Source organism: Vidua macroura, chromosome 2, assembly GCF_024509145.1.
Source record: "Vidua macroura isolate BioBank_ID:100142 chromosome 2, ASM2450914v1, whole genome shotgun sequence".
Lineage (NCBI taxonomy): Eukaryota > Metazoa > Chordata > Aves > Passeriformes > Viduidae > Vidua > Vidua macroura.
Genome location: NC_071572.1, coordinates 67,717,275 through 67,741,263, shown reverse-complemented (window position 1 = coordinate 67,741,263; position 23,989 = coordinate 67,717,275). Strand labels below are relative to the sequence as shown.

Genomic DNA, 23,989 nt, shown 5'->3' with positions numbered 1-23,989 from the left:
GTCTGAGGCTGGTTCGGAGCAGGGCCGGGGTTGCCTGACATTTCTGGGACTGGAGCCAGCCAAGAAGAAAAAAAGACGAGTGTTTTACAATTTGCTTTTGTCAAAGTGTGGAGAAAGTGGAAAGCGAAGCGACCTTTTTTTTTTTTTTTTTTTTTTTTTAGCATCACATTCCTGTGTTTTTCTTCAGCCTGGAAAATATATTAGGGCTGGTGCTTTCCTCTCTGGAAACAAAGGAGCTAAACGGGACTGAGAAAGCAAGGAGTGGGAAGGTTTGGGAAGTTTCAAAGAGAGGGACTTGGAGCAACCAGAAGTTCCCTTTTCTTAAATGAAATCCCTGCCTGTGTGGATAACCGGCACAGCAAAAATCCAGACCTGCAGGTAAATGGAGAAGCAGAGATCACAAAGGAAATTTCCGCTAACCTCATCCCGCCTGTCAAGAAGGTGAAGAAGAAAGTTAAAAGACACACAACGGGCTCTGCGACCTGTTAGGCTGCTAAAAGATAAATCACTGAACAGTAAAGCTGTATGGCACTGGTCTCCTTTTAAAGGAAAAAGACGTGAGAACTCGTCTCTGGCAGGGGAACTTCCCTGAGAGGGTAAGTTTCAAGTCAAATTCTTGTCTTTCTGCTCTCTGTATGGACCCCATCTCTGTGTGTCTTTGCATGTATGTATAGTGAGAGTGTGAGAGAAACGGGGAGAGTGAGAGAGAAGGATGCAGATCACGGTGTCGTTTTAGATAGACGGTATCGTGTTACAGAAGGATGATCTCATTTTTTCATAAAGTGATCCATTCTGTGTTTTTTCCAAAAATAACTGTAAAACTTACAAAGCCACTAGGGCAGGACTGAGGTGTCATCAAGCACTTATAAAATCACACTAAATAGCCAGTCTGTGCTTTGCATTTTTAATCACTTGTGCAAGATATCATCATACTGTTAACATCTAATTTTTCTCCTTCTCCCCTCCCCAACACAGACTGCACAATGAACTGGAGGCCAGCTCTCAGCTTAGCCCTGCTGTGGGCAGCATGGTTAGTGTGTGGCTCTGAGAAGACAGAGAGGCTAGTGGAAAGGGGGAGCCATGGAGTTAGGAAAGTGCCCCTGGCTTACAGGGCTTCAAGCAGCCTCCTGAGAAAGTCTGGAGCATCCCTGAGGAATTCAAACCTGAATCCTCAACACCCTGTCACCAAAAGGGATTCTTCAGCACCTCCAAAGCCACCTGCCAATCTCCTGCAAGGGGAAGCACGTTCCCAGGCCAGGGGCACAGGGACCAGAATGAGACTGGTACAGAGACTCACAGCTGCAGCCAAATACCCCAAGTCCGAGATGATTAAGGATGAAGGGATATCCTCTGCCACCCAGTCACGAGGGGTACGTTTCCCTTCAGGGTCAACTTCTCCCAATATCCTGGCCAGCTTTGCAGGGAAAAATCGGGTGTGGGTCATTTCTGCCCCCCATGCCTCTGAGGGCTACTACCGGCTCATGATGAGCCTGCTGAAAAATGATGTTTACTGTGAATTGGCTGAGAGGCACATCCAGCAGATTGTGTTGTTCCATGAAGAAGGGGAAGAAGGGGGAAAAGTAAGAAGGATAACCAATGAAGGAAAAATCCTGGAACAGCCACTAGATCCTGCCCTTATCCCTAAGCTCATGAGCTTTCTGAAACTGGAGAAAGGGAAATTTGGCATGGTACTGTTGAAGAAAACCCTGCAAGTGGAGGAACGGTATCCTTATCCAGTCAGGCTAGAGGCTATGTACGAAGTCATTGATCAGAACCCCATCAGAAAAATTGAGAAGATGAGGCAGAAGGGTTTCATCCAGACGTGCAAAGCAGCTGGGGTAGAGGGGCAAGTGGTTGAGGAAGGCAATAATGGGGGCACCATGCAGCCTACCCCTGGCAGTGAACATGTCCAGGTGTCAGCAAGGAAGGAGGATCCAAGGAGGAACAATAATCAGCCAACAAGGACCAAAACAGTGAGGAAACCAATGACAACCACAGTGGCCACTCCTCTGCCTACAGTAAGGAGCACTACCCTCCCTTCCACCACCACAACTGCTCGTGCCACCACCCATGCAGTGACAACAGCCAGCCGGTCTACAACAACAACTACACCCCTCCCCAGCACACAGAGGACCTGGACCATGAAGTCACATTCCAACACAGAGTACCACAGGCTGCCAGTAGCCCCCAATGCCACCACGCCACGAGTCACAGCCTCTGAGGACTTCTACTCTCCTGTGTGGAAAACAAACCGCAGGGACCGGCAGCACGGCCACCAAGAGAAACAAGTGGCAGCCACACGGAAACCAAACAAGGCTGCCCGCTATGACGGTTTCACAGAACTCCCAACAGCTCCCTCAGTGCACTATACAAAGGCAAATGTGGGTAGATTTAAAGATAACAGAACTGACAGAAAGGACTTTAACCACAGGGACCTGAATGTCACACCTGGGCAACACAAACCAACTAAGACTAAACCACCAAAAAAGAAGACCCAAGAAAAGATACTCAGTAATGAGTATGAAGATAAATATGACCCGAGCAAGCCTGCTAGTTCCCATTTAGAGGAACAGTTTGCAGCGGGAAATATTCCCCCAAAGAAAGGAAAAGAATCAAAGAAGCATGACCGAATGGATAAACCTGAGAAGAAGAAGAAGAAGAAGGACAGACCTGACAAGCAGCAGAAGAGTGAGAAGCAGTCCAAGAAGGTCAAAGCTGAAAAAAAGAGCAAGCAGGACAAAGACCGCAGTAAAAAGAAGAAGGGAAGCAGGACTGAGAATAAGGATTTTCCCAAGTCCAACAAGAAGACTTTCCTACAGCCTCCCAGGAAATCAGCAACTAACCTCCTGGAATATTTCGAAGGCAAGAGGAGACTCATTGTAAGTAATTCATTCATCTGAATTTTATTACCTAAATAAAGTCTTATCTCCCTCGTAGAAGGAGTATGTGGAACTATAACTTTATAGAGGGTTTCCAGTACTCTTTTTTGGTGCTTTTGTCTAAAGAGGTAAAATCTGTAGACCTAAATGACTGTTTTCAACAGGTTTCACAGCCTCATATTGGAAATTTTACATGCAGGATAAGAGTCAGTCATCCAGAGATTAGGATAAAACCTGTTCCCAGCCACTTCCATGAGCCACCGTAGAGCCATCAGATTATCTTGCTTCCAGTGGATATGTAGGTGTCAGGATCCGTATCATTATGATCAATAAAATGAGGTTCCAGTGTGGATTACATCCATTCATCACCTTGGGGTACTTGCCAAAGTTACCATGTTTCAGTGCTCTGCCTGTCCTGCCAGCTGGCACACCTGCTTCATATTGGTACTGGTGTCCTAAAGCTGGAAGCAAGCCAGGTGGCTTGGCAATGCTAGTGCACATCTGACTGAGGATATGCACAAAGGCTTGTGATCAGGTGCCCTGAGGGATGGGGAATTTGGGATTAAGATCTGATGGGAATTTGGCATTCAGATCTCCTAGACATCTTCAGAGATCCTGTGCAAACTTTATTTTGGTTTGGGTTTTTCTCATGCTGTTTGTATTAAACTGTAACATTCCAGTAAGTTTTCAAGCCTGAGAACTTCAGCATGGTCTGGAGTTACTTGTCCCCAGGTTTTATAGCACTGTATGTTTTTCCAACTACTTATAAAAACCATTTCACCTGGGATAGGAAACAGTTTTAGTTGTAGAGCAAATGTTTTTTCTGGCAGATGACACATATCCTGAAGGGTACACTTTGGAAAACAGTTCTTTAAAAATATTATTGTGGGAGCTGGTTTCTTGCAATTATCCTGCTGCAAGCTGGTCTGTTTCACAGTTATTGTCCAATAATCATTGTCACAAATGCCTTTGACTTTCATGCTCCATATTCCAGTACAAATAGCTAAGGTGCCAAGCTAAGATGCCAAGTTAAGATTTCAACCATTGGAATGTAATGAATCATTCTGCTGATGATTCATGGGCCTGAAAACAAGGCAACTTTCTTCTCCCCACCTCCATTCTTCAAGATGTAGGGAATGTGCAAAGCTAGCACTAGAAGTAGAAAAAAGACATATATTTGAAAAAATTGAACTTGACTGAATTTTGCAAATAATGCCTATTAGTTACTTGTTAACCAATATTTAGCCAAAACAAAAGCTCAGGGAGATAAATGATGCAGAAGCTGGGATCCTTGAAATTGTGGTTTCCAAGAATATATGTAGCATCAGGACAAATATAAACAAACTTAAAAATAAAAGAGCCAAAAGTAAAGCTCACAGATGTCAGGCTGCTAATTCAGAACACCATCAAGAGTCCTGGCAACTTGAAGGATTGTCTGAAATTTGAACCTTCTGATACTGGGCCACCTCACAGCTGGATCTCTGAGAAAAGAGTTGCACAATCTCAGGTTATCAGGCCAGAACTCGGTGAAGAAAAATGATTATGCCATGCTGCACCTCACTTTTCCAGAATCTAGTAACAACCTGCTTAGTCTGAATCTCCCTGAAGTATAGGTTTGGTTTGGTTATTAGTAAAAGCAGTGGCTGAACTCTGTTTTCTCATTTTCCTTGCACAGCACATGTGGAAAATAAAGAACTTCTCAAGCTTCTTTGAATCCACACACATGCCTATTGGCATTCCTTCCAATCAAACTCTTCAGTTCCCTTAGGGGAACAATCCTTACAATTAACTCTGTCATTCATGAGTCTTTAAACTCCCTCTCTAGAGAATTAGCCCACATTGCTGCAGAAGCAGTTCTACCCAAGTTGTTCCCCATTGCTTTGCTGTACTTTTGCCTTTCAGACTGGCTTCCAAGGACACTGTTTCAGTCCTTTTCCAAATATCTTTTAAGACAGACATGGGGCTTTAAGCTCTACATCATTAACAATTTCAGATTTCAGTGTGAATTTCAAACATCTGGAATTTTGAAGTCTATTCTGGGTTAAGTTCAATTAATGACAAATATAGGTCCCAGGTGCAGAAACTGAAAAAAAAAATATGGGTTTTGAATCCAACAGCCTCACCTCTCTGTAGTGAGGCTTTTGTTGCAGTCTTACAAATGTTTAGAAATTTTGGCCTTGTGAGTTTGGATTTTCTGTTTATTTCTCTGTGGTGATGAAATGCCAGCTGGCAGTTTATTTGTAACACTCCATATATACCCACCTGCACATATGCACACATACACACACACACACACACATGCATGCAAACAAGAAACAGGAAGATAACCAGAGGACTGGAGCACCTCTCCTTTGGAAACAGGATGAAAGAGTTGGGGTTGTTCACCCTGGAGAAAAAAAGGCTCCAGGGAGAACTTATAGGAGCATTCCAGTACCTAAAGAGAGTTTATAAAAAAGAGGGAAAGTGATAGTTGTGGATGCTCTATCACTGTAAGTGTCCAAGGCCAGGCTGGATGGGGCTTTGAACAACCTGGTCTAGTGGAAGGTGTCCCTGCCCCTGGCAGAAGGGTTGGAACAAGATGATCTTGAAGGTCCCTTCTCATCCAAACCATCCTGTGATTCTGTGATGCAAACACTGATAGAGACAGTGCACATACAGCCTGGGTTGAAACAGACCTGGAACAAAGCTTTGATTGGAAGTTTGCTTTGTTTTACAAGGTTTGAAGAAGCAAATCAGATTCAGGCTTGACTCTGCATTCTAGCTTATGACCTCCAAAACTAGGAGGAGACAATACAAACCAATGGTCTATTTTTCATCTCAGTCCTCAAGCCCTTCTCATAATCCTTTTTTTTTTTATTTGAAGCTTTTTTTATATGCATTTTAAAAGCAATGTGTTACACGCTGTAGCCCTGAAACCAAATTCTCTTTCTGTCTGTCACTCTCATTCACCTTCATGTCCGAAAGCTGTAGTCATGCCAGGGGCCTTTGCATAAATGAGAGGCAAATTTTATAAGCCTAGAATTGTTTTTACATTGATGAACTGCATTTATAAAGAGTGTACAGTAAAAATTAGCCTTCAGGCCCCACAAACTCCAGAAGGCATCAAGAAAATTATTATTCCTGTTACAGATTAAAGCATAAATTTGTAATTGAAGGATTTTGGTAATTATTTATGACCTTAAATCATAAAACTTGAGTCGCCCTTTGTATTTGGGAGGTCAGTGGCAGGTGCTTGATTGCAGTTCACTGCTGCCAGTTAGGAGAATTACATTGCTAGAGCTGCAGCATTCCTAGGCATCTTCTGCTGGAAACTGCTGCATAGGATCACTGAATATTGTTATGTACACCCCTTCCCTGGAATATTTTCATCTCAGTCACTGATGAAGGATCTGAATCTTATGCTCTAATTTTTTTTAAAAATTAAATCTTAGCAATCCTTAGAAGTCTTTGAAGTAAGTACTGTAGAATGTAGAGCTTTTTATACTTTTGTTGTTGTCATTGTTCCTCTTCCTTTTTGCCTACAGCTGTGCCTTCATGTAAGTCCTATAAGACATCAAAGTGGCTTAGAACAAAGAAAAGCAAAATCAGTCATTTTCACATGAGGTCACAGTGGCCTTAGCAACTCTTCAAGGTTTTCCTAGATGGCCATCAGTTACATAAGTATTCATGTAGCCCTAGCTGTACTCACCCCTTGGCAGTCAAAACAGGCACGGGAACCCTGCCTGGACCGTGGGATGAGGGCAGAACGGGTGCCCTGTGAGTGAGTCAGAGCACCACTGCAGGCTGTGAGGGAGACCTGGTGGGCCTGGCAGGGCAAGGGATAAAAGGAGAGTATGTGACTCTCTGTAAAATATCATGATATTTCTTCTACCAGCATTGGGGTAGAAGCAGCAGAGGAGCTGGTGCAACCAGCTGTACCTGCTTCCAAAGGTTTTCCTGTAGCTGGCTGAATGTCTTTGGTTCAGGCTGGGCATGAAGGTACACTCCAAACAGAAATAAGTAACAGTTTTATGGGAAAGAGAGCCAGCTTTGCAGACAGCCACTACTTCTCCTTCAGTAAAATAATCACCTGCTTCATTCCTTAAACAAACTCTTTTGTCTCTGCCACCAACCAGCTGATCACAACCCCCAAGGCGGACAACACCATGTACGTACAGCAGCGAGACGAGTATCTGGAGAGCTTCTGCAAGATGGCAACCAGGAAGATCTCAGTCATCACAATTTTCGGCACCATGAACAACAGCAGCATGAAAATTGACCACTTCCAGCTAGGTTCATTTTCTTTTAATACTTTCTTTCCATCTCATGGGCACAATACAGACAGAACAGGAAAAATCACCCCAGCTTGGGTCAAAATCTAAGACTATGCAGGACCTGAAAGGTAGCTCATCTAGACATATTTAGTGCCACCTTCTTCACATTCAGATTTTCCATGTAGACAAGTGACATTGGGCATCCATCTCTCTTAGGTAGCTTTGAAACAACTGCTGTCAGTATTCATGTCCTGGGGAAGCACCCACCAAAGCCAGTGAAAACCTGTCCTTTTGCAACAATAGTGGCTGGACAAAAGACTTCAGGTTGCAGTCCAGCAAAGCACTTAAGCTTAGGTATCTCTTGAATCATTGCATTATCTCATTTCTGTCTGAATCTAAAGGTTAACACCACTGTGAGTGCTTTGCTTGATGAAGCCAAAAAAGTACAAATATTCTACAGTTCTATACTGCAAATAGAATAAAAGCTTCTAATTTTGCTTACAAGTCCACCACATCTTTCCCCTCAAAGTTCATCTGTTTTTACCAAATCTTGGGAAAAGATGTGTGATGGAACAGAAAGCTCAGGACCTGACCAGCTGCAGGGTATTTCAGGTCTGGCATATGAATGGCCAGAGGATGACAGATTTATGTCTGGCTTCCAGCTGTGCCTCTGCTACTCTCAGAGGGACAGGATCTAGCCTTGTGTCCTTGAGTGACAGTGAGTCACAAATCCTGCCAGACTGTCCAGTTTTGCACCTCCTTGACAAATCTGGAGCAGTGCAGGATTTTCCACATCAGGCCAAGGTTACTCAAGGTCACTTTTTGTGTACCTAGATCCATCTGCCTGTCAGTGGACTGTTTAGGATTATACTTAGCTCTAGTCTGGCTAATATTCAGATATTCACTCTGACATAGACCATACTCTTTCAGCCTGTTCCAAACTTAACCTACATCCAAACTTTCCCCAAACCACATAAGTGTATATAACAGCTGAGTTCCCGCATGAGGAATTAAATTGTTGAAGAAAAACAGGAGATTTAGAAGGGTATAGGTTAAACCTTACATGAAGTTCACCTTACAACTTTGCCCAAAACACCAAATCCTGAGCTTTATAGCAATACACACAATACAAATTAATAATACAAATATCTTTCTGTTCCACCTCCCCTTCTCCTCCACCCTTCCTGTTTGTATGGTCTCTTCAAGGCTCACTCTCTGTGACCATCAGAGGCAGCAAAAGCTCCTAAGAAACATTTTGTACACAGTATGTTTCTGTAGTGAGAAGCTTGAGCACCCAGCATGATGAGGTCTACTTGGAGTACTGTATCTTGGGACTGAAATACAAAAGACAACAACAGAAAAGTCAACAGAAAAGACTTTTCACTTGAAATTTCAAACACATTTAGAAGTGGTCAATGAAAGAGCTCAGTGACACTGGTTGAAATTAGCTCACAGTGATACCAGAGAATATTTCCCACTTTCCCACTGGAATGACACAAAAGCTGAGTGTCACTGCAGAGGTCTTCTCTTCAGCCCAAGTTAACAAATGTGGTCTCTTTTCCCCATGAGAAACAGTGCTTTAATCAACTAAATATCAGCCCCTGGGTACCCATCCTATAATCAAAGCAAGCACCTAATTTATTAGGCCACTGCACTGCTATAACAACCCGCTGGCCTTCTTTGTAACCTCATTGGAATTATTTCTAAAGATAAATCATCTTCCCAGCCTGTCTAGCTGCCAAAGTTATGTGGAGAAATGTTTCTCCATTCTTTCAGAGAAAAAGCAAAGAGAGCAAGGGTTTGCAGGTAGCAGCATAGTCTCAGCTCTGGTGAGTCTTCATGCAGATCCCAGATGTCCTTTATGAGGCAGGGGTCAGGGACAAATAGTGATTTGTAAGGAAAGAGGCAATTAGATTAACTTCTTTTTTCTCCACAGAAATAATTTCCAAATTTGAAAGGCGGGTCAGCCTTTGTGGCATTATTTTTTTCCTTGATACAGAATTTTGTGCATCAGTCTGTAATTTAATATTCTTCTTTTCATTTTAAGTATTGAAAGAAAATCTCCTAAAAAGGAAACTCTAAAGAGCTAAATTCATATTGATATCTAGAGTTTAAAGCAGAAAGGTGCCACAGGTCAGTTGGTCTAAGGTACTCCTATACCTTAGCTGTTTTCCATCACATTTCACAATAACAACTTTGGCACTTTTCTATCTCCATCTAGGCCAATGAGATAGTATTTGCTTTTAAACATGAACTTTTAGTCTATGTTTTAATGGTCCTACTTGCCATTAGTAATACATAAATCTCATTCATCAAGCACCTGAGGCAGGACTTAGATATATTTATGAAGTGGATAACCAATTAGCACATCTAGGAATCCATCCAATCAAAAGTTAATAGCATTGCTTGTTAATTCTTTATAAAACTTTGAACTGAGGTACATATAACAATGAAAAGTCATATAAATTAGATATATAACATGATAAGTATAACCAAATTTTAATATTTGCCGGCTTGTTTTTTTTTGGTTGTTTTTTTTTTTTTTGTAAGCAGTCGCTTCAAGGTGTGAAACCTAAAGATCAGATTCTAATTCAGACATTTCCTCAAAATTTTAATTCAGAAGTTTCATTCAGTCTATACACAGGATGGACCTGCTGCAAAATTTGAATCAGATCAGTATGCTCCTTAAAAGCCATGTATGTTTAAAAAACTATTTTAAATGCTTTGGTGTATAATGACTAAAATCTTTCCTGTTGCTGTGTGCTTCAATTGGATCAATTAATCACATCTCTATTTGCTGACAAATAATTATGGAACAAGGGACTGAAAATTGTATTTCTGGATTTCGATGACCTGCTGTGTCTCAGACTTCAGGCAGGTCACTTAAGCCATGGCTGGGATTTCTAAGTGAGAAGATGAATATAACATTCACATTGGTGTCACAGGGCATAGGCAAGCAGTGTTTGCAGGGAGCTCCTGGTGCCCAGGTAACATTTCACTTGGTGTGTGGTTTAGCCTGTCCTTAGCTTTCCAGGCCTACAATTGCATATGGAGGCTTGTTTCAGCACTGTTGCAGTTGTACAGGGCTGTGATGGATGCTACAGCTGAGGCTGTGCTGATGACACAGAGACTTTCAGGACTTGACTGCAATGCCCACTTGGTTCCACAGGATGTAAGGAACCTCAGGACCTCCATAGGCTTGTCTTCAAATCTCCATCTTCAGAAGTCTTTTTCTCATTGTTTCAGAATGTCTTCTTAGAGTGGACCACTGAGTAGGTACAAGTTGTACTCAAAACTAAGTTTTTGCCTGTCAGGCTGCTAGAATCAGCAAGCAGAAGGAGGAAGGAGTGCCAAAGTGGGCTATCTAGAGAGGTATGCTGCCAGCACTGCAGCATTCAAGACATGTTAAATAGTTTCTGTTTTCTTATAGTCACTACATGTGAATTTTTAAGACTGGTAAGGTTAACTCTACTGTCCTGGCCTACCTCAACCTGTTCTAGTTATATTTTACTGACCCAAATCACCTATGCTGTTTCATTTCACATGGTGCACATTGTCAAAATTTCTCTTTTCAATTACAGAAGTGGCTACATTTCAGGAGCTGGTGAAATGATTAGTACATGCATACACATGTATGAGCATATTGAAAAAATCTCAAAGATGTTTCCAGGAAAAAGCAAGATTTCTCAAAAACCGTACAAATCATAAATAGTGAAGTGCATGAGCCCTAGGATCAACTGATTTTCAAAGAGTATTAGGATGGAAGGAATACTAGACAGTTAAAAGTCATAGGAATGAAAAGTTCACATACATGGTTTGTAATACATTGAATATGCAGCAGGAAGAGAGCTTCTGAGAAATTAATCCTCCCTTTTCTTTTGAGGCAAAATTAAAGGCAGAATGCTGTGTGATTCCATGACTATTTTTATTTCTCTTTTGCCTCACATTAAGATAATGAAAAGCCCATGAAAGTGATAGAAGATGAAGATCTTGTGGACCAGCAGCTCATCAGTGAGTTGAGGAAAGAGTATGGGATGACCTACGATGATTTCTTCATGGTGCTGACAGACACTGACATGAAGGTCAAGGTGAGGGTTTCAACTCTTTGAACTCAGCTCTCTTGAAAGAAATGCAGAAAATGAAAAAAAATGAAAAATGTAGGAAATTACACTTCACACTTGCATCTGAGGCACATAAGATACTGATGCAGGACCTGGTTATTGCTAACAGGAAGCTTAATTTTCAGAACTTAAGGTAGCTATCTTCATTTTCTGCACTTAGGGGAACTCAGGAATTGTGTTTCTGCAGGAATGATGAGGTTCTGTTCCCCACACCTGAGAGGGTTCTAATGTAGTATCTGGCATTCTAAAACACACAGTTTGGCTGCTCAAGAGGATGACAGCACACTGCATAAGGACAATCCTCTAGATGAATGGCCTTACAAAAGAACATAATAACTGCAATGTCATGGCTTTATCAGTTTGGGCAAATAATGAAAACATGCCACTTCCAAAGGGCAGTCTGACTGCAAAAGCAAAGATATTTTCCATAGTTTCTGATCTGTTTTAGGCCTTGTTGCCTGCATGCAAATTAGAATACTTGGATCTCTAAATATCACAGTGCTGTGATACATGCAGAAAGGCTGCTAATATGAGCATCCTCATACCCACCTGTCTTGTTTTTTTCTTAACAGCAATACTATGAAGTACCCATAGCAATGAAGTCTGTGTTTGATTTGATTGACACCTTCCAATCACGAATTAAAGACATGGAAAGACAGAAAAAAGAGGGCATTGTCTGCAAAGAAGATAAGAAGCAATCCCTTGAGAGCTTCTTATCCAGGTATCACCTTCTGTTCTTGTCTGCTGCTAGTTCTACTAATTAGCTACTAATTATTATTACTGGAAAAATACCCATGTAACTATTTCTGGGATTTTTAAATATAGATTTCTCAGTATTTACAATGTTAAGCAAATACAGAGATGCAGACAGAGCTGAATGCAGTCTTGTATAGAATGCTGAAAGACAGGAAGCATATTTCCTGACGAACTAAATCTTCCTTGGACACTGATTTTCGGTGCCTCAGTTTCCCCATCATGACATGGAGATAATAAAACTGATTTGTATTAGAAGAGCAAATAAGGATTAAGTCACAGATAGATGTTAGCTCAATGTTTTGAATGTATGAAGCACAGTGTTTATGCGTTTTGATCATCAACCATCCCAATCTCATTAATCCCATTCTAATCCCTTCCATGTAGTTCAAATCAGCAATTAATTCTCTCTAACCTCCTTCTTATCCTGCTTGCAATAACAGTTTGTCTTTGCCAGTATTAGTCATATTATTAAAGGTCTTGCAGATGTCTTTTGCAAAATGTTGGAGAACTTCTACAGAAAGACAATTTTGTTTATGCAATCTCTACATGCTGTGTTATTACTCTACCCTGAGACCTAAATTCCAGGCAATAAATTTATCTGGACTGTGGGCATTCAGACCCACAGAAGAGCTATGCAGCTACAGCCCTCTCTCAATTATCACAGGATAACTGACATGAAATTAGGGCTACCCCATCATTCTAGACTTACCTTTTACAACTGCATCCTCCTCACCTACTATGAGAATCCATGGGAATACACTGTTAATTTTAAAATAAGTTTTAAAATAGGCTTTAAAAATAAGTGAGGTAGCATGATGGATTATGATGCGGAGAAAAGGAGCAACATGTAAATGAATAGGTTATTGGTTCATAAACATTTTAAAATTCAATGGCCACTTCAACAGAAAGAGAGCCTTTAACAAGATCCACCCCACCCACCTCACCACCTCCTGTTTAGGTCCCAGTGATTCATCCTTGAGACCACCAAGAACAACCACAGTTTGGAAACAGCTGATCAGAACAAGAGTGAGCTTGTATACTGGAAAGAGACAGGCCCCAAATCCTTCTTTGCTTGGAAACAGCCCTAGTAATAAACACACATTAGAAAACTGGGCACAAAAAATGCAGAATGTTGCATCTATAAACAGAACTTTTGCTGCACAGAATGCATTTGTTGTCTGTGAAACAAGCAAAAGGCTTTAAATATTGGGTGGACTTCTCTAGCCACATTAACTGGTCAGATTCCCTGTAAAATTAATTCCAACTTTGTCCAATATCATGTTCAGAGCTGAACAAGAGCTCTGGCATCATCTTCCTGGTGTTGTGCCTTGCAGAGCTCAGTTATAATAATGCAAATATTGTTCTTAACAAACCTGCCTGCTGTGAAAGGAGACCATGAGAGCCAGAGCCAGCTTGAGTAACACTTAAAAGCCACATGTAGAAGGAGGAAAACCTTAAGTTTGAGGGTGAGTCCCCCTCTAAGATCTAGACACTGGCTGTGCTGCCCTCTGGGCTCACACATCAGAACAGGATGCAAAACAGGTAGAGGAGGAAGAAAGGATCTACAAAGGGAAGGGTCTGGCTTGTCAGGACTATTGGCCAATGGCTTCTGATGTCAGAAATAAAGTAGAAATCTGTACATTAGTGTTGGCAAACTAACAGCTGTGAAAGACCAAGTGAATTCATTTCTAAGATATGCAGTTCTAAGTAGTCCCAGATAAGCACACCAAGTGCTCATGGGGCAGGGGCAAAAACAGCTTGAATGGCTTTCAACGCTTTTCAACTCTGCGTAACTCCAAAGGAGATATTAAACAAAAAAAAAACAAACAAAAAAAACCAAACAAACAAAAAAAAAAAAACAGAAAGAAATATTAAAGTATCTTAAAGTGACTTGCAGTTTTTCCCTAGGTAACATGGCCACATTCTGACTCACTGTTCATAGGTAACCAGGTGCTTTTCTATATAGAACAGCACACAGATTATTTTGTTCCCCATTTGCAGAATAACAACACAAAATTCCCCTCCTTTTCTTCACATCACATATGTGATCCTTAATGCTTCTCATTCCTATTCACTTAACTATACATGCACATTCATGCTTCTTTGCTGTTTCTCCTGAGAAAGATGAAAATTGAGGAGGTTTGCCTTTCAAGGATTGACTTTCCTAATTGTAAAAAACCACCAGTATCAATCAACAAGCAAAGACATCAGCATGCCCTGCTCTTCTAACAACTTCTTCTCTGACTTTGAGAACTTTAAGCAACTCACACCTTATCTTCAGCTTCTCTTAAGTGAAGCAGAATTGACCCTTTGCATTAGCCTTCATTTTGAGATCTTCACATGGTACAGCAGAAAAGCAGGCTATTATTATAACAGAGTAACATCTGCATCCATTTAAAAGATCATTTCCTGCTGTAAAAATATCTCTGCAGCTTTGCAAATTCCTATAAATCTGATTTATTTAGGTTAAGTGAAGAAGTACTTGTATTTTACAAATTGTTGAGAGAATATTAAAAACCTTTAGAGGTTAGAATTTTTAAAAATTTCAAGTGTCCTTATGGCATTGCCTTTTCTTGACAGAAAAGAAAGATCCTTATGCAAAATCTTGGGTAGATGGTGCAGTCCCTAGTAAAGAAAAATTCCAAGATTTATTTTATTTCCCCATGCATGTCCTATGCAGCCACAAGCTGACACAACCACACACTTACAAACAAGCTCAGATTTAGAGCCATGTTGAAGGTTATTTTGAGCAAACATGGTGCAGGAAAGAAAAAAGAGGTCAGTGATTATTTACACAGAAGTATGAGTTATGTCTGAAATGAAGATCCACCCTAATTCTCAGACAGCCCTTGGACTGCAAAATAACTGTGCAGTTCCAGCAGTGGTGAATGATGTAAAAGCTAAATGCCTAGTGAGGAATTCCACAGGAATCCTTCTCTCTTAAATATACACTTCTCAGTACTGCTGTAACTACTGAAGGGCTTTGAGCAAAGATCATAAACTTTGCAGTGTTTGTTTGGTGAAGCAGCAGCACTGCAGGTGTTTCTTTGACAGTTCTGGAGCTGTAAAATTCAAAACAAACTGTAAAATTCAAACAAAACTTTATCCTCTCCCGGTGACGGACAGAACTGGGAAGATGTCCCACCCAGCTGTTACTTAGAAGCTGTGAGAGATATGACAGATCTCAGCCTACAGAAAACAGAAACGCTGAGAGGACTTGAGTCAAGTGTCATGACCATGCCTGGCCACACTCTCTTTTCAGGTTCCGATGGAGAAGGCGCCTGGTGGTGATCTCTGCTCCCAGTGATGAAGATTGGGCTTATTCCCAGCAGCTTGCTGCTCTCAGTGGACAAGCCTGCAATTTTGGTGAGTCAGAGGGAATTATATTCTTGCTCCCACAAACCACATCCTTCCTGGTGATGTCGTCACATGGTTCCTTTGCTCATGTTTGAACCTGGACAGCCTGAGGAAGTCTGACAACTGACAACTTTCCTCCAGATCCAAGTGGAAGATTGTGTTAAGCAGGTAGTACAGCACACTGCCAGCTAAGACAGCTAAACAAAGCGTTCCCTGGAATCATGTTTGAAACATTACACTAATGTAGCAGAAAATGCTAACACTCCAAAGCTTCTCTTCAGGCTTGTACTTCAGGAGATTAATAATTGTTTTGGGGCTTTTTTGTAATGCACAACTTAACAATACAAGGAAAATGCTTTGGTAAGGGCAGATCTTTTAAAATCCAACTGAGGAGATGCACGGACATCAGGGTTTTTCTTTTCCTTACTGCTTCATTGCCAAAATCTGTAAAAATATTAATGGAATCCATTTCAATCCAATAAAGGCCCTCCCACACCCATAGCTGGGTATTTAAGGTCCACCTACATAGTGGAGAGAGAAGGGCTTCTCCAGGAGACAACTAAGGGCAAGACCCAGAGACACTCTTCTGTCTTCATGTCATGAAACGTAGAGAGATTACTAAAGTTCCTAGCAATGTACACACCATACAGGGTTTAGACTACTTCAAGAGAATGAAGCAGGTCCCTTTCAACAGCTGCTATTTCAATGCATTTCAATTGCACCAGAAGGGAGATCTGCACAGTATGATTGTTTATTCATGATCACCTGGCTTTCATTCAGAGCATCAGCATCACCTCATTTGGAAAGTACCAAAGTAAGCTGCGACATGGGCCACTGCAAAATCCTTTCTGAAGAATAAAATATAGTCAAAACAGTTGAGTATCCCCACCCTTTGGTAGGGACAGCTTCAACATAACCCAGTGAGTTTCTAAAGCATTTGTCAACGGGTGTTTCAACTAAGTGGTATGTTTCCAAGCACCTTACCTCCATGTTATAAAAGCAGTTACATCAAAGATTCTGCAGATTGTACTGACTCATGTTATATGAACAGTTTCTGCTGTCCCTAAGGTCTTTCTTCAAAGCAGAGGCAACAGTCCAAGCCTTTGTGCAGGACAAATGGATGAAGTGAGAATCTGTCATAAGCTATTCCCTGCAGTCATTCAGAGTTTAACTGGCATAGGTTATGTTGCCTCTAAATAATTTTTTGCTGTGTGCTTGATAAGTAAAAGCTTTACTAGTCAAGAAAACAGTGCAGGAAGATTCTGGAGTTGGAGAATCGCCTCTGCAATTTACTGGCAATTCTGACGCTTGTATCCCTATGTGACAGAACCACATCACCATGCTGCTGTCCTTGGAACAGCTGTATGCAACTATATCACATTTACTCAACACATCAGCTTATCCTTATGTTTGGGACAGATGATGTGACTGGCAGGGACTCCATAGAAATCAGTAATTCTCCTAAAGGGCTCGCTGAAACTGGGGCCTAATGTAGCAAGCACAGACCTGGCTGATTAAACTGAGATCTACCCAAAGATAAGCACAAATATCTGGTCTGACCCAAAACCTTCCTCATTTCCTCCACAGGTCTGCGCCACATAACTATCCTCAAATTGCTGGGAGTTGGAGAAGACGTTGGAGGTGTCTTAGAGTTGTATCCAATTAATGGTAAGTGACTGTTTCCAGTTTCTTCAGTACTACCCATGGAGGGCATCATACAGTGCTGAGTACTGCTTTAGAGGGATGAGTACGGCTGTCTTCCTCTTTTGTTTCTTTTAAGAAATAAGATGAGACAAAAACAAACAAAAAGCTTTCTTGGTGTTTCTGCGCTGAATATTTCATGAGTTCTTCAGAAAGAAAAGTACAAATATCTGAAGTTCATCTCACATTTTGATTTCCTGTTTAAACTTACAGTCCCCAGGACACTCTTCTGCCAGCCTTGCTGTCAAAGACAGGGATGTCTGTGCCTTTTTACATGCTCAAGAGTTTGCAGGGCTAATAGAACACACAATGAGCAGATTCTCCTCTATGGATCCGTCATTTATATTCATAGAATGGCTTAGAGTGAATAGGATCTCTTAAAGATGATCTAGTTCAACCCACTGCCATGGGCTGGGACATCTTTCACTTCATCAGGTTGCTCAAAGCCCCATCTAACCTATCCTTGAACACTTCCAGAGACAGAGCATCCCTATGGGCAACCTGTTCCTGGGTCACACCACCTGTATCCTAAAACACCTCTTCCTTATATCTAATTTAAATTTACCCTGTTTAAAATTAATACCCCTTGTTCTGTCTCTGGACCCTGTTAAAAAGTCTTTCTCCATCTTTCATATAAGCTCTCTTTAGTATTCCACTTGCATCCCAGCAGGCTCTTCCAGGTAGATCCTTAAAAGAGTCCCATTGTCAAATGCTGTGGTTTCCTCTGCTACCTAATCCAAAAAACTTCCTCCATCAGTGGAGGGACAAAGACAGAAAGCAGCTTATTTATCCCATCTGTGCTCCAATTGCTCTCTGCATGAAAGCATTCTAGTCCTTCTACAGCACAGGAACATTAAGTCCGTGTATGAGGAAAAAATAAACAGAGGAAGCTGATGTCAGACTTCTTCCATCAACACTCTTGCAGCCTCCACTGATTTTTCACTAGAGGCTTCATTACTTTATTTATAGCTCCTATTTGTTAAGATCAACAGATCTTTGTCTCATCTCCCATTGAATTGATGTTGACTTCTAGCATGTGTTCCTAGAGAGGTACCTTTTATTTGGCCCCTATACCTTTGTTTGATTCCTCTTATGTCTTGTGTGGGGAAAAAGGTGAACATTTAATCTCTATCCATCCCTGCAGTAACACTGATATTCATCCCACCTTGCTTCTGCTTCAACCATGCTATTAAAGGACCTTTTGAAGTCTTCTGAAAATTCACATAACCTTTGTCAGCCAGGCCACCCTTAACCACCTGCTTGCTGACCTCTTTCAGAGAACCTCAAGTCTGTAAGGCAGGGTGCCACTGTGTAAGTCATGTTGCCAAGCTAACTGTGTATATATGTGCCCACTGATCTTAGTTTACTTACTGTTTTACAGTTTCTACTCATTTACCCAACACAGACTTCACCAGATTTACCCTAGAACATATACATTGAAGAGGAAATGACACCTACCACATCCCACACCTCACATACCAGGACAGTTCAAGAAGTGAGGCTCTATAGGCTCTACATCCTGCAATTCTTCTATCACACTTTAATTCTTTTGATTTCTTTCACTGTTACTGTTTTCCACATATGCCTTCTGCAATACATAAACTGGTGACCCAAACTGCAAAGACATCAAAGAAATTAATGGATTTGGGATGACAAAAAGATGTACCACACTAAAGTAGCTTCAGGCTAGAGAATAAGGATGAGTTTACAAAACTTAAAAAAACTATTAAAAATACATCCTTAGTTCACAGCAATTTCATTTCAGATTCAGGAAATTGATCTGAACTTGCAAGTTACAAGAATCTTATATTGCCAACACTTGGGCTATAGCCTATCTCCTGTTGCTATTTTTTTTACCTAGAAACCATCATCATCATTGCCTAAACACAACATTAATGCTGATTTTATGTGATCACTTCCTAGGAAGCTCAACTGTAGACCGAGAAGACATCCCGGCTAATTTGGTGAAAGACATTCGGAATTATTTCCAAATTAGCCCGGAATATTTCTCCATGCTTCTAGTGGGGAAAGATGGCAACGTCAAATCCTGGTATCCTTCTCCCATGTGGTCTATGGCGATTGTGTACGACCTGATTGATTCCATGCAGCTCCGGCGCCAGGAAATGACAATCCAGCAGTCGCTGGGCATGCAGTGCCCTGATGATGAGTATGGTGGGTATGGCTACCACAGCTACCACCAGGGCTACCAGGAAGGCTACCAAGATGACTACCGTCACCACGGAAGTTACCACCATGGATATCCATATTGAACAGAGTGACTTAGCCTCTGGCTGCCCCCGTGTCTATCTTCTAATAGCTTTCAAGCAATAGGTGGCCAGTTGCAGAAAATCCTCCCAGGCCACCTAGATATCCATGCCTCGTTCTTCTACTGTTCAATCAAGGGACTTTGGTCATTTGCCTTCTCAAAAAATGCAGAAGCCTTTACAGTGAAGCAACTCAAACCAGTAGCATTGAAGCTTTAAACAGTAAAGACTCCTTTATATTTTTAAACCTTTATAAACAAAGGCCATCAGCAGGTGCTGTTTGTATTAAAACTAAACAAAAAAATCCCACAGCCCCAGCCCATGGGCACTACAGTAGGGTAGGAAACAAACTGTCCAACAATGTGCTTTTTACTACTTTTTCTAAGGAGAAAAAAAAAAAGTATATTTATTGGAAAGTGAGATTTCATTATGCTTATAAAGAGAAACAAAGAACCACACTTTGGGTCTCTTCCAGAAAAGAAGAATTTAAGAAAGAAGCATGGGGCATGCTCTTTAATAATATCAACAACAGTAATAAAATCTTTTTGAAAAAACATGTTTAAAAAGAGAGCATCCCTTCTCCAGTGTATTACCATTGTAATTAGCTGACTTTATGAATGAAAATAAGATTTATGGCTATGGCAGAACTTGTTCCAATACAATACAATGTAAAGTTCTTAACTACAAAGCTTACTGCATGGCAATTTATTCTTTCAGTTGGGGTCCCTGTTCTCTTAGGTCCTGCCCTCCTCACTGTTAAATCCAAGTTAATGAGAGCTAAGTGGAAACACCAGCCAGGGTTAGCACTGTCTGAAATACAGAAATTTGAAAAGCATTATTTTCATCAGAAAAAGAAATCTCATTCAAGTATATTTTCAATGAGTTGTAACTAACTCTTTATAATAATGCTTTTAATTAAACTGTTACTCTAAATTTCAAATTTTCTTTTACCTCTTCTTCTCATACCCTCACCTATGAGTGATCTGGATTAAATGTTTATAAAAGTATTTGAGATTAATCTGCTAAACCATGTCTATTTCTGCCACACTTTCAGAAATGGGTTTTTTTCCTCCCTACTCATTGATGTCTTTGGACATTGGAGCACCACCCTATCCTACTGAAAACAGTGGCAGGAACTGCATGTGTAGTCATGGTTTCTAGCCATTTGGGTTAGATTTCTAAACACTAAAGATGCAGCAGAAAGATGATGGAATATCTTTAAGAGAAGATACCATGTCAGCCTTTATAATGGCACATTGGTCACTTATGATGTCGAAGATGTGCCTGACCAGTCACATTTCTTTTTATAATCCATGATGTGGGTGCACATCACATATAGATGCACACAACAGGGCACAGGTACTCACTATTGTCATCAGAGAAATAGCACAGGAGCAGGGAGAAGCTACATCTCTAAGCTGGCCAGAGCATGCTCTGCATTTTGACTTCTGGCATCTTCCTGACTTTTTTTTCCCCCAGATGAAAACAAAACTGGCTAAAGCAACCAGTTCACTCAAAACCAGATGCTTTTTTTAGAAATTTAAGTCACAAAGAGTCAGGCATTACTTGCCCTTCTGAATGTCAGAAAGGCAGACAAATGGTCACAAGGCCTTAGCTTTACAAACCTGGTCACTCTCTGAGGCAGGCTGCCCTCCCTAACACAAGGTCTAGTCAGTGCTGGGTACAGCTCCTGACTTATCTTTCTCAGGTGACTGGAGCTAACTGGGGGAAGGCATTTAACAGATTGATTTTGAGAGGACTGCTGCCTGCAGAGAGCTTCTGAGCTCTCAGTGACGACAGCACTTCCACAGCTGAAAGCAGTGGACAGAGAAATTCAAAAAAACAAAAAGAATCATAGGATGGAAGGGTTTCTAGAAGAAAATGGAATGTCCTGTAGCTCACTTTTAGAAAACAAGAGCTCATTGCATCACTGTATCAAGGTCAGCTGCCTAACTTTCCTCACCTAAAGCAAAAGCAGAGGAAAATACACCAGATGCCTAACAGGCACCTCCTGTAGACAGAAACACCCACTTGGAGCATTTTCTTTCAGGTGTTCGTTTAAACTTTCCTTTAATCTTGTTTTCACGTAAAGTCTTTAAATGAAAGCCCTTTTAACTCACACTACAAATCACATTAATTTAATGTTCTGTGCTGCAAGGGTTAACTTACATTAAAAATAGCGCAGCACCTGATCCAAATGGCCTTTTTTTATACCCCTGTCTGAAATTCAAATTGTGCAAGTACCAAACCCAGCCTAGGCATTCAGTGGGAGTTGCATTAAAAAGACAACTCCAAACAAGTTGTCCACTTATCAAGGGAGGTAGGGATGGGCTCTTAACCCAAACTACACATTCAAATACTCACAGAATTTGTAGAAGACTGCATTATTCTACATTCTGTTGCCTATTTCTGCCTTCACTACATAATGATACGAAATCACCAGAACCTTATAGCAATTATTTAAAATCCTGATTTTGCAACCCACTTTTCCCTATGGAAAACTAAAAGCAAAGCCAGAAGGAGCAGCAAGCCAAAATATAATTTCAACGACAACATGTAGTTATCTTGCAGGCTATAAGATTCAGGAGTTACATTTCTCCAAATGAAGACTTCATTTGGCAAAACAAATCAAATCCAGATCACTGGATCTATCCCTGCAGCGTAACTCCAAGGACAGACTTACTGAGATTAAGGTCCTATTTCAACATACCTTAGTGGGAAGATTCTACATGATACAGAAAATCTTTTTTCTTATACATATTTATGGCATTTGATTCAGCTCCAAGAGGGCTGTTTTCATCCACAGTCTGTCTTTGAAGCTGCTACATTCACAAAATAGATGAAATTAACCAAAATAAATACTTCTTTAATTGACTTGTTACAAGCAAGAGAAACACAAACACACCTCTCTTCCTGGGATGTTTTGTGAACTATTTCCTCAAACCTGAAAGGAGGAACATAACACCCTCAGCAGCAATTAAGTTCAAACATTTGTGAATCTGGGCTCTAGATCAAAGCTTAGCATGAGCACTCTGCCCCATGTATTCATTAAAGACTATGTGCCAAACTAATGCTGCTCTCCAAAAACATCCTCATAAATTTCCCTATTGTAATTTTGAGTGAATGTAAGTTAAGCTTTCCAACATGGAGTAGTTTCCATATAGTGGAAATACTTAATCAAGTGAGATTTCACATGATCTGTCTGAAACATGTAACTTCATAGAATTGCTCCCCCTTGCTCACCAGGGCTGCTCTCCAGCTGACAATTGTTGAGTCACTTCCTCTAACAAATCTCACCTATACACTGAATTTTACCATTTCCATGGATAGCACAGCTGCAAATATTTGCATGTTATGCTTTGGCTTACTATTTTACCCTATGTTACTGTTAAGTGGATGCAAATCCTTACCCATTTTAAGACATCAGTTAACATTCCTGTTGCTGCAAAAGGGATATACAGTTCTCCTTCATTATAATAAGAAACCTGCCTGGCCATCCAACATAATCTCTCTGAGACCTCCAACCTGAAGACAACAGAAAGGTTTCTACATGATAGATAGAACCAAATTCGCAGCATGAGTAAAAACTTGTATCAACAGTTATGTAACCAATACCTTTGTGCAATTTAGACTTTGGCAAATAAGTCAAGCATGATAGCACTGGAGAAATATACAGAAAGGAAAATCATTAAGCAGGACAAGAGTTGACAGCAAGAACTAAATGCACTTTATAATAGCTGAAGATCAGTCATTTCCATATTTCCTATCTCTTGATGCAGATATTTCAGGCACAATGGTCAAACATGGTTTTTAAGATATTCATCATTGGTTTGATGCTCTGTCTTTAGAAGTAAGATTATGCCTGATTTCTATGTTCTCTCTTGATGCAAGGCAAAGGTCTTTGGAACTTCATGTAAAATGTTACTGCTCACATAAATGCAGAGCAATCTAAAGCTAACAATACTTTCACTCTTTTTGAAAGTACCTGCTAAAGTTGGTAGCTGTGACTGAAAAAGACAACAAACCCAGGTATATATTGCAAAGCTGTATGCAATAAATAAAAAATTGAAGTCTTATTGCCACTAAGCCTTTAACAGTTTGAAGATTTTTTTAAAGTTTCATTTTCCAAAATACAACATCATAAACCAATGAGAGCAAGGGAGTTTCTGGAATCTACACTGAAATATACATTCTATTCATTCTGTACAAACTGATTCTGATGCAAACAACTAGGATTCCTTATGCTGAAATGGCCTGCTATACAAGCACAAAGAAATTAGATACAAAAAATTTCTCAACAACAACCTTAAATTAATTCTTTATGGCTATTCTTAACATGTACTCTAAAAAATACAGAAAAAAATTTACAAATTTTAGATTCATTTTAACTTGACAGTTATAAACCATGGACCACATATGAAAACAGGCTGCCCCTCTTGATGGATCAATGACAGGAGGTATGCTAATATAGCAATAAGCCATCAATACAGTGCACACAAGTTTCATACACAGCACCTGGACAGGATGGCAGAGGGGAACAAAGACAGGACTGTCTTCAGTCCACAGAAATGCATCACTTACTGCTTACTATACACTCTGGTATGAGGCTCTGACACTGAACTCATTGCTTATCTTAAGAATTCTTCTGACAGTATCTT

At 40.6% G+C, this 23,989-nt stretch overlaps 1 protein-coding gene across 1 annotated transcript; it reads left to right on the top strand.

The window, feature by feature from the left end:
* On the top strand, positions 1-23,425 carry CCDC80 (coiled-coil domain containing 80). Its single transcript, XM_054001619.1, has 8 exons — positions 1-596; positions 976-2,879; positions 6,995-7,151; positions 11,084-11,220; positions 11,826-11,974; positions 15,272-15,375; positions 16,954-17,034; positions 18,991-23,425. The coding sequence occupies exons 2-8, from the start codon at positions 984-986 to the stop codon at positions 19,335-19,337; spliced, it is 2,871 nt and encodes a 956-aa protein (XP_053857594.1). The 5' UTR covers positions 1-596; positions 976-983; the 3' UTR covers positions 19,338-23,425.
* Positions 23,426-23,989: the final 564 nt, after the last annotated feature.

Excerpts from the sequence above, each read along its gene's own strand:
- CCDC80 (XM_054001619.1), top strand. The coding sequence starts at position 984 with ATGAACTGGAGGCCAGCTCTCAGCTTAGCCCTGCTGTGGGCAGCATGG. Across the intron at positions 7,152-11,083 it reads AATTGACCACTTCCAGCTAG|ATAATGAAAAGCCCATGAAA; the intron begins GTTCATTTTCTT and ends CCTCACATTAAG. Across the intron at positions 11,221-11,825 it reads ACACTGACATGAAGGTCAAG|CAATACTATGAAGTACCCAT; the intron begins GTGAGGGTTTCA and ends TTTTCTTAACAG.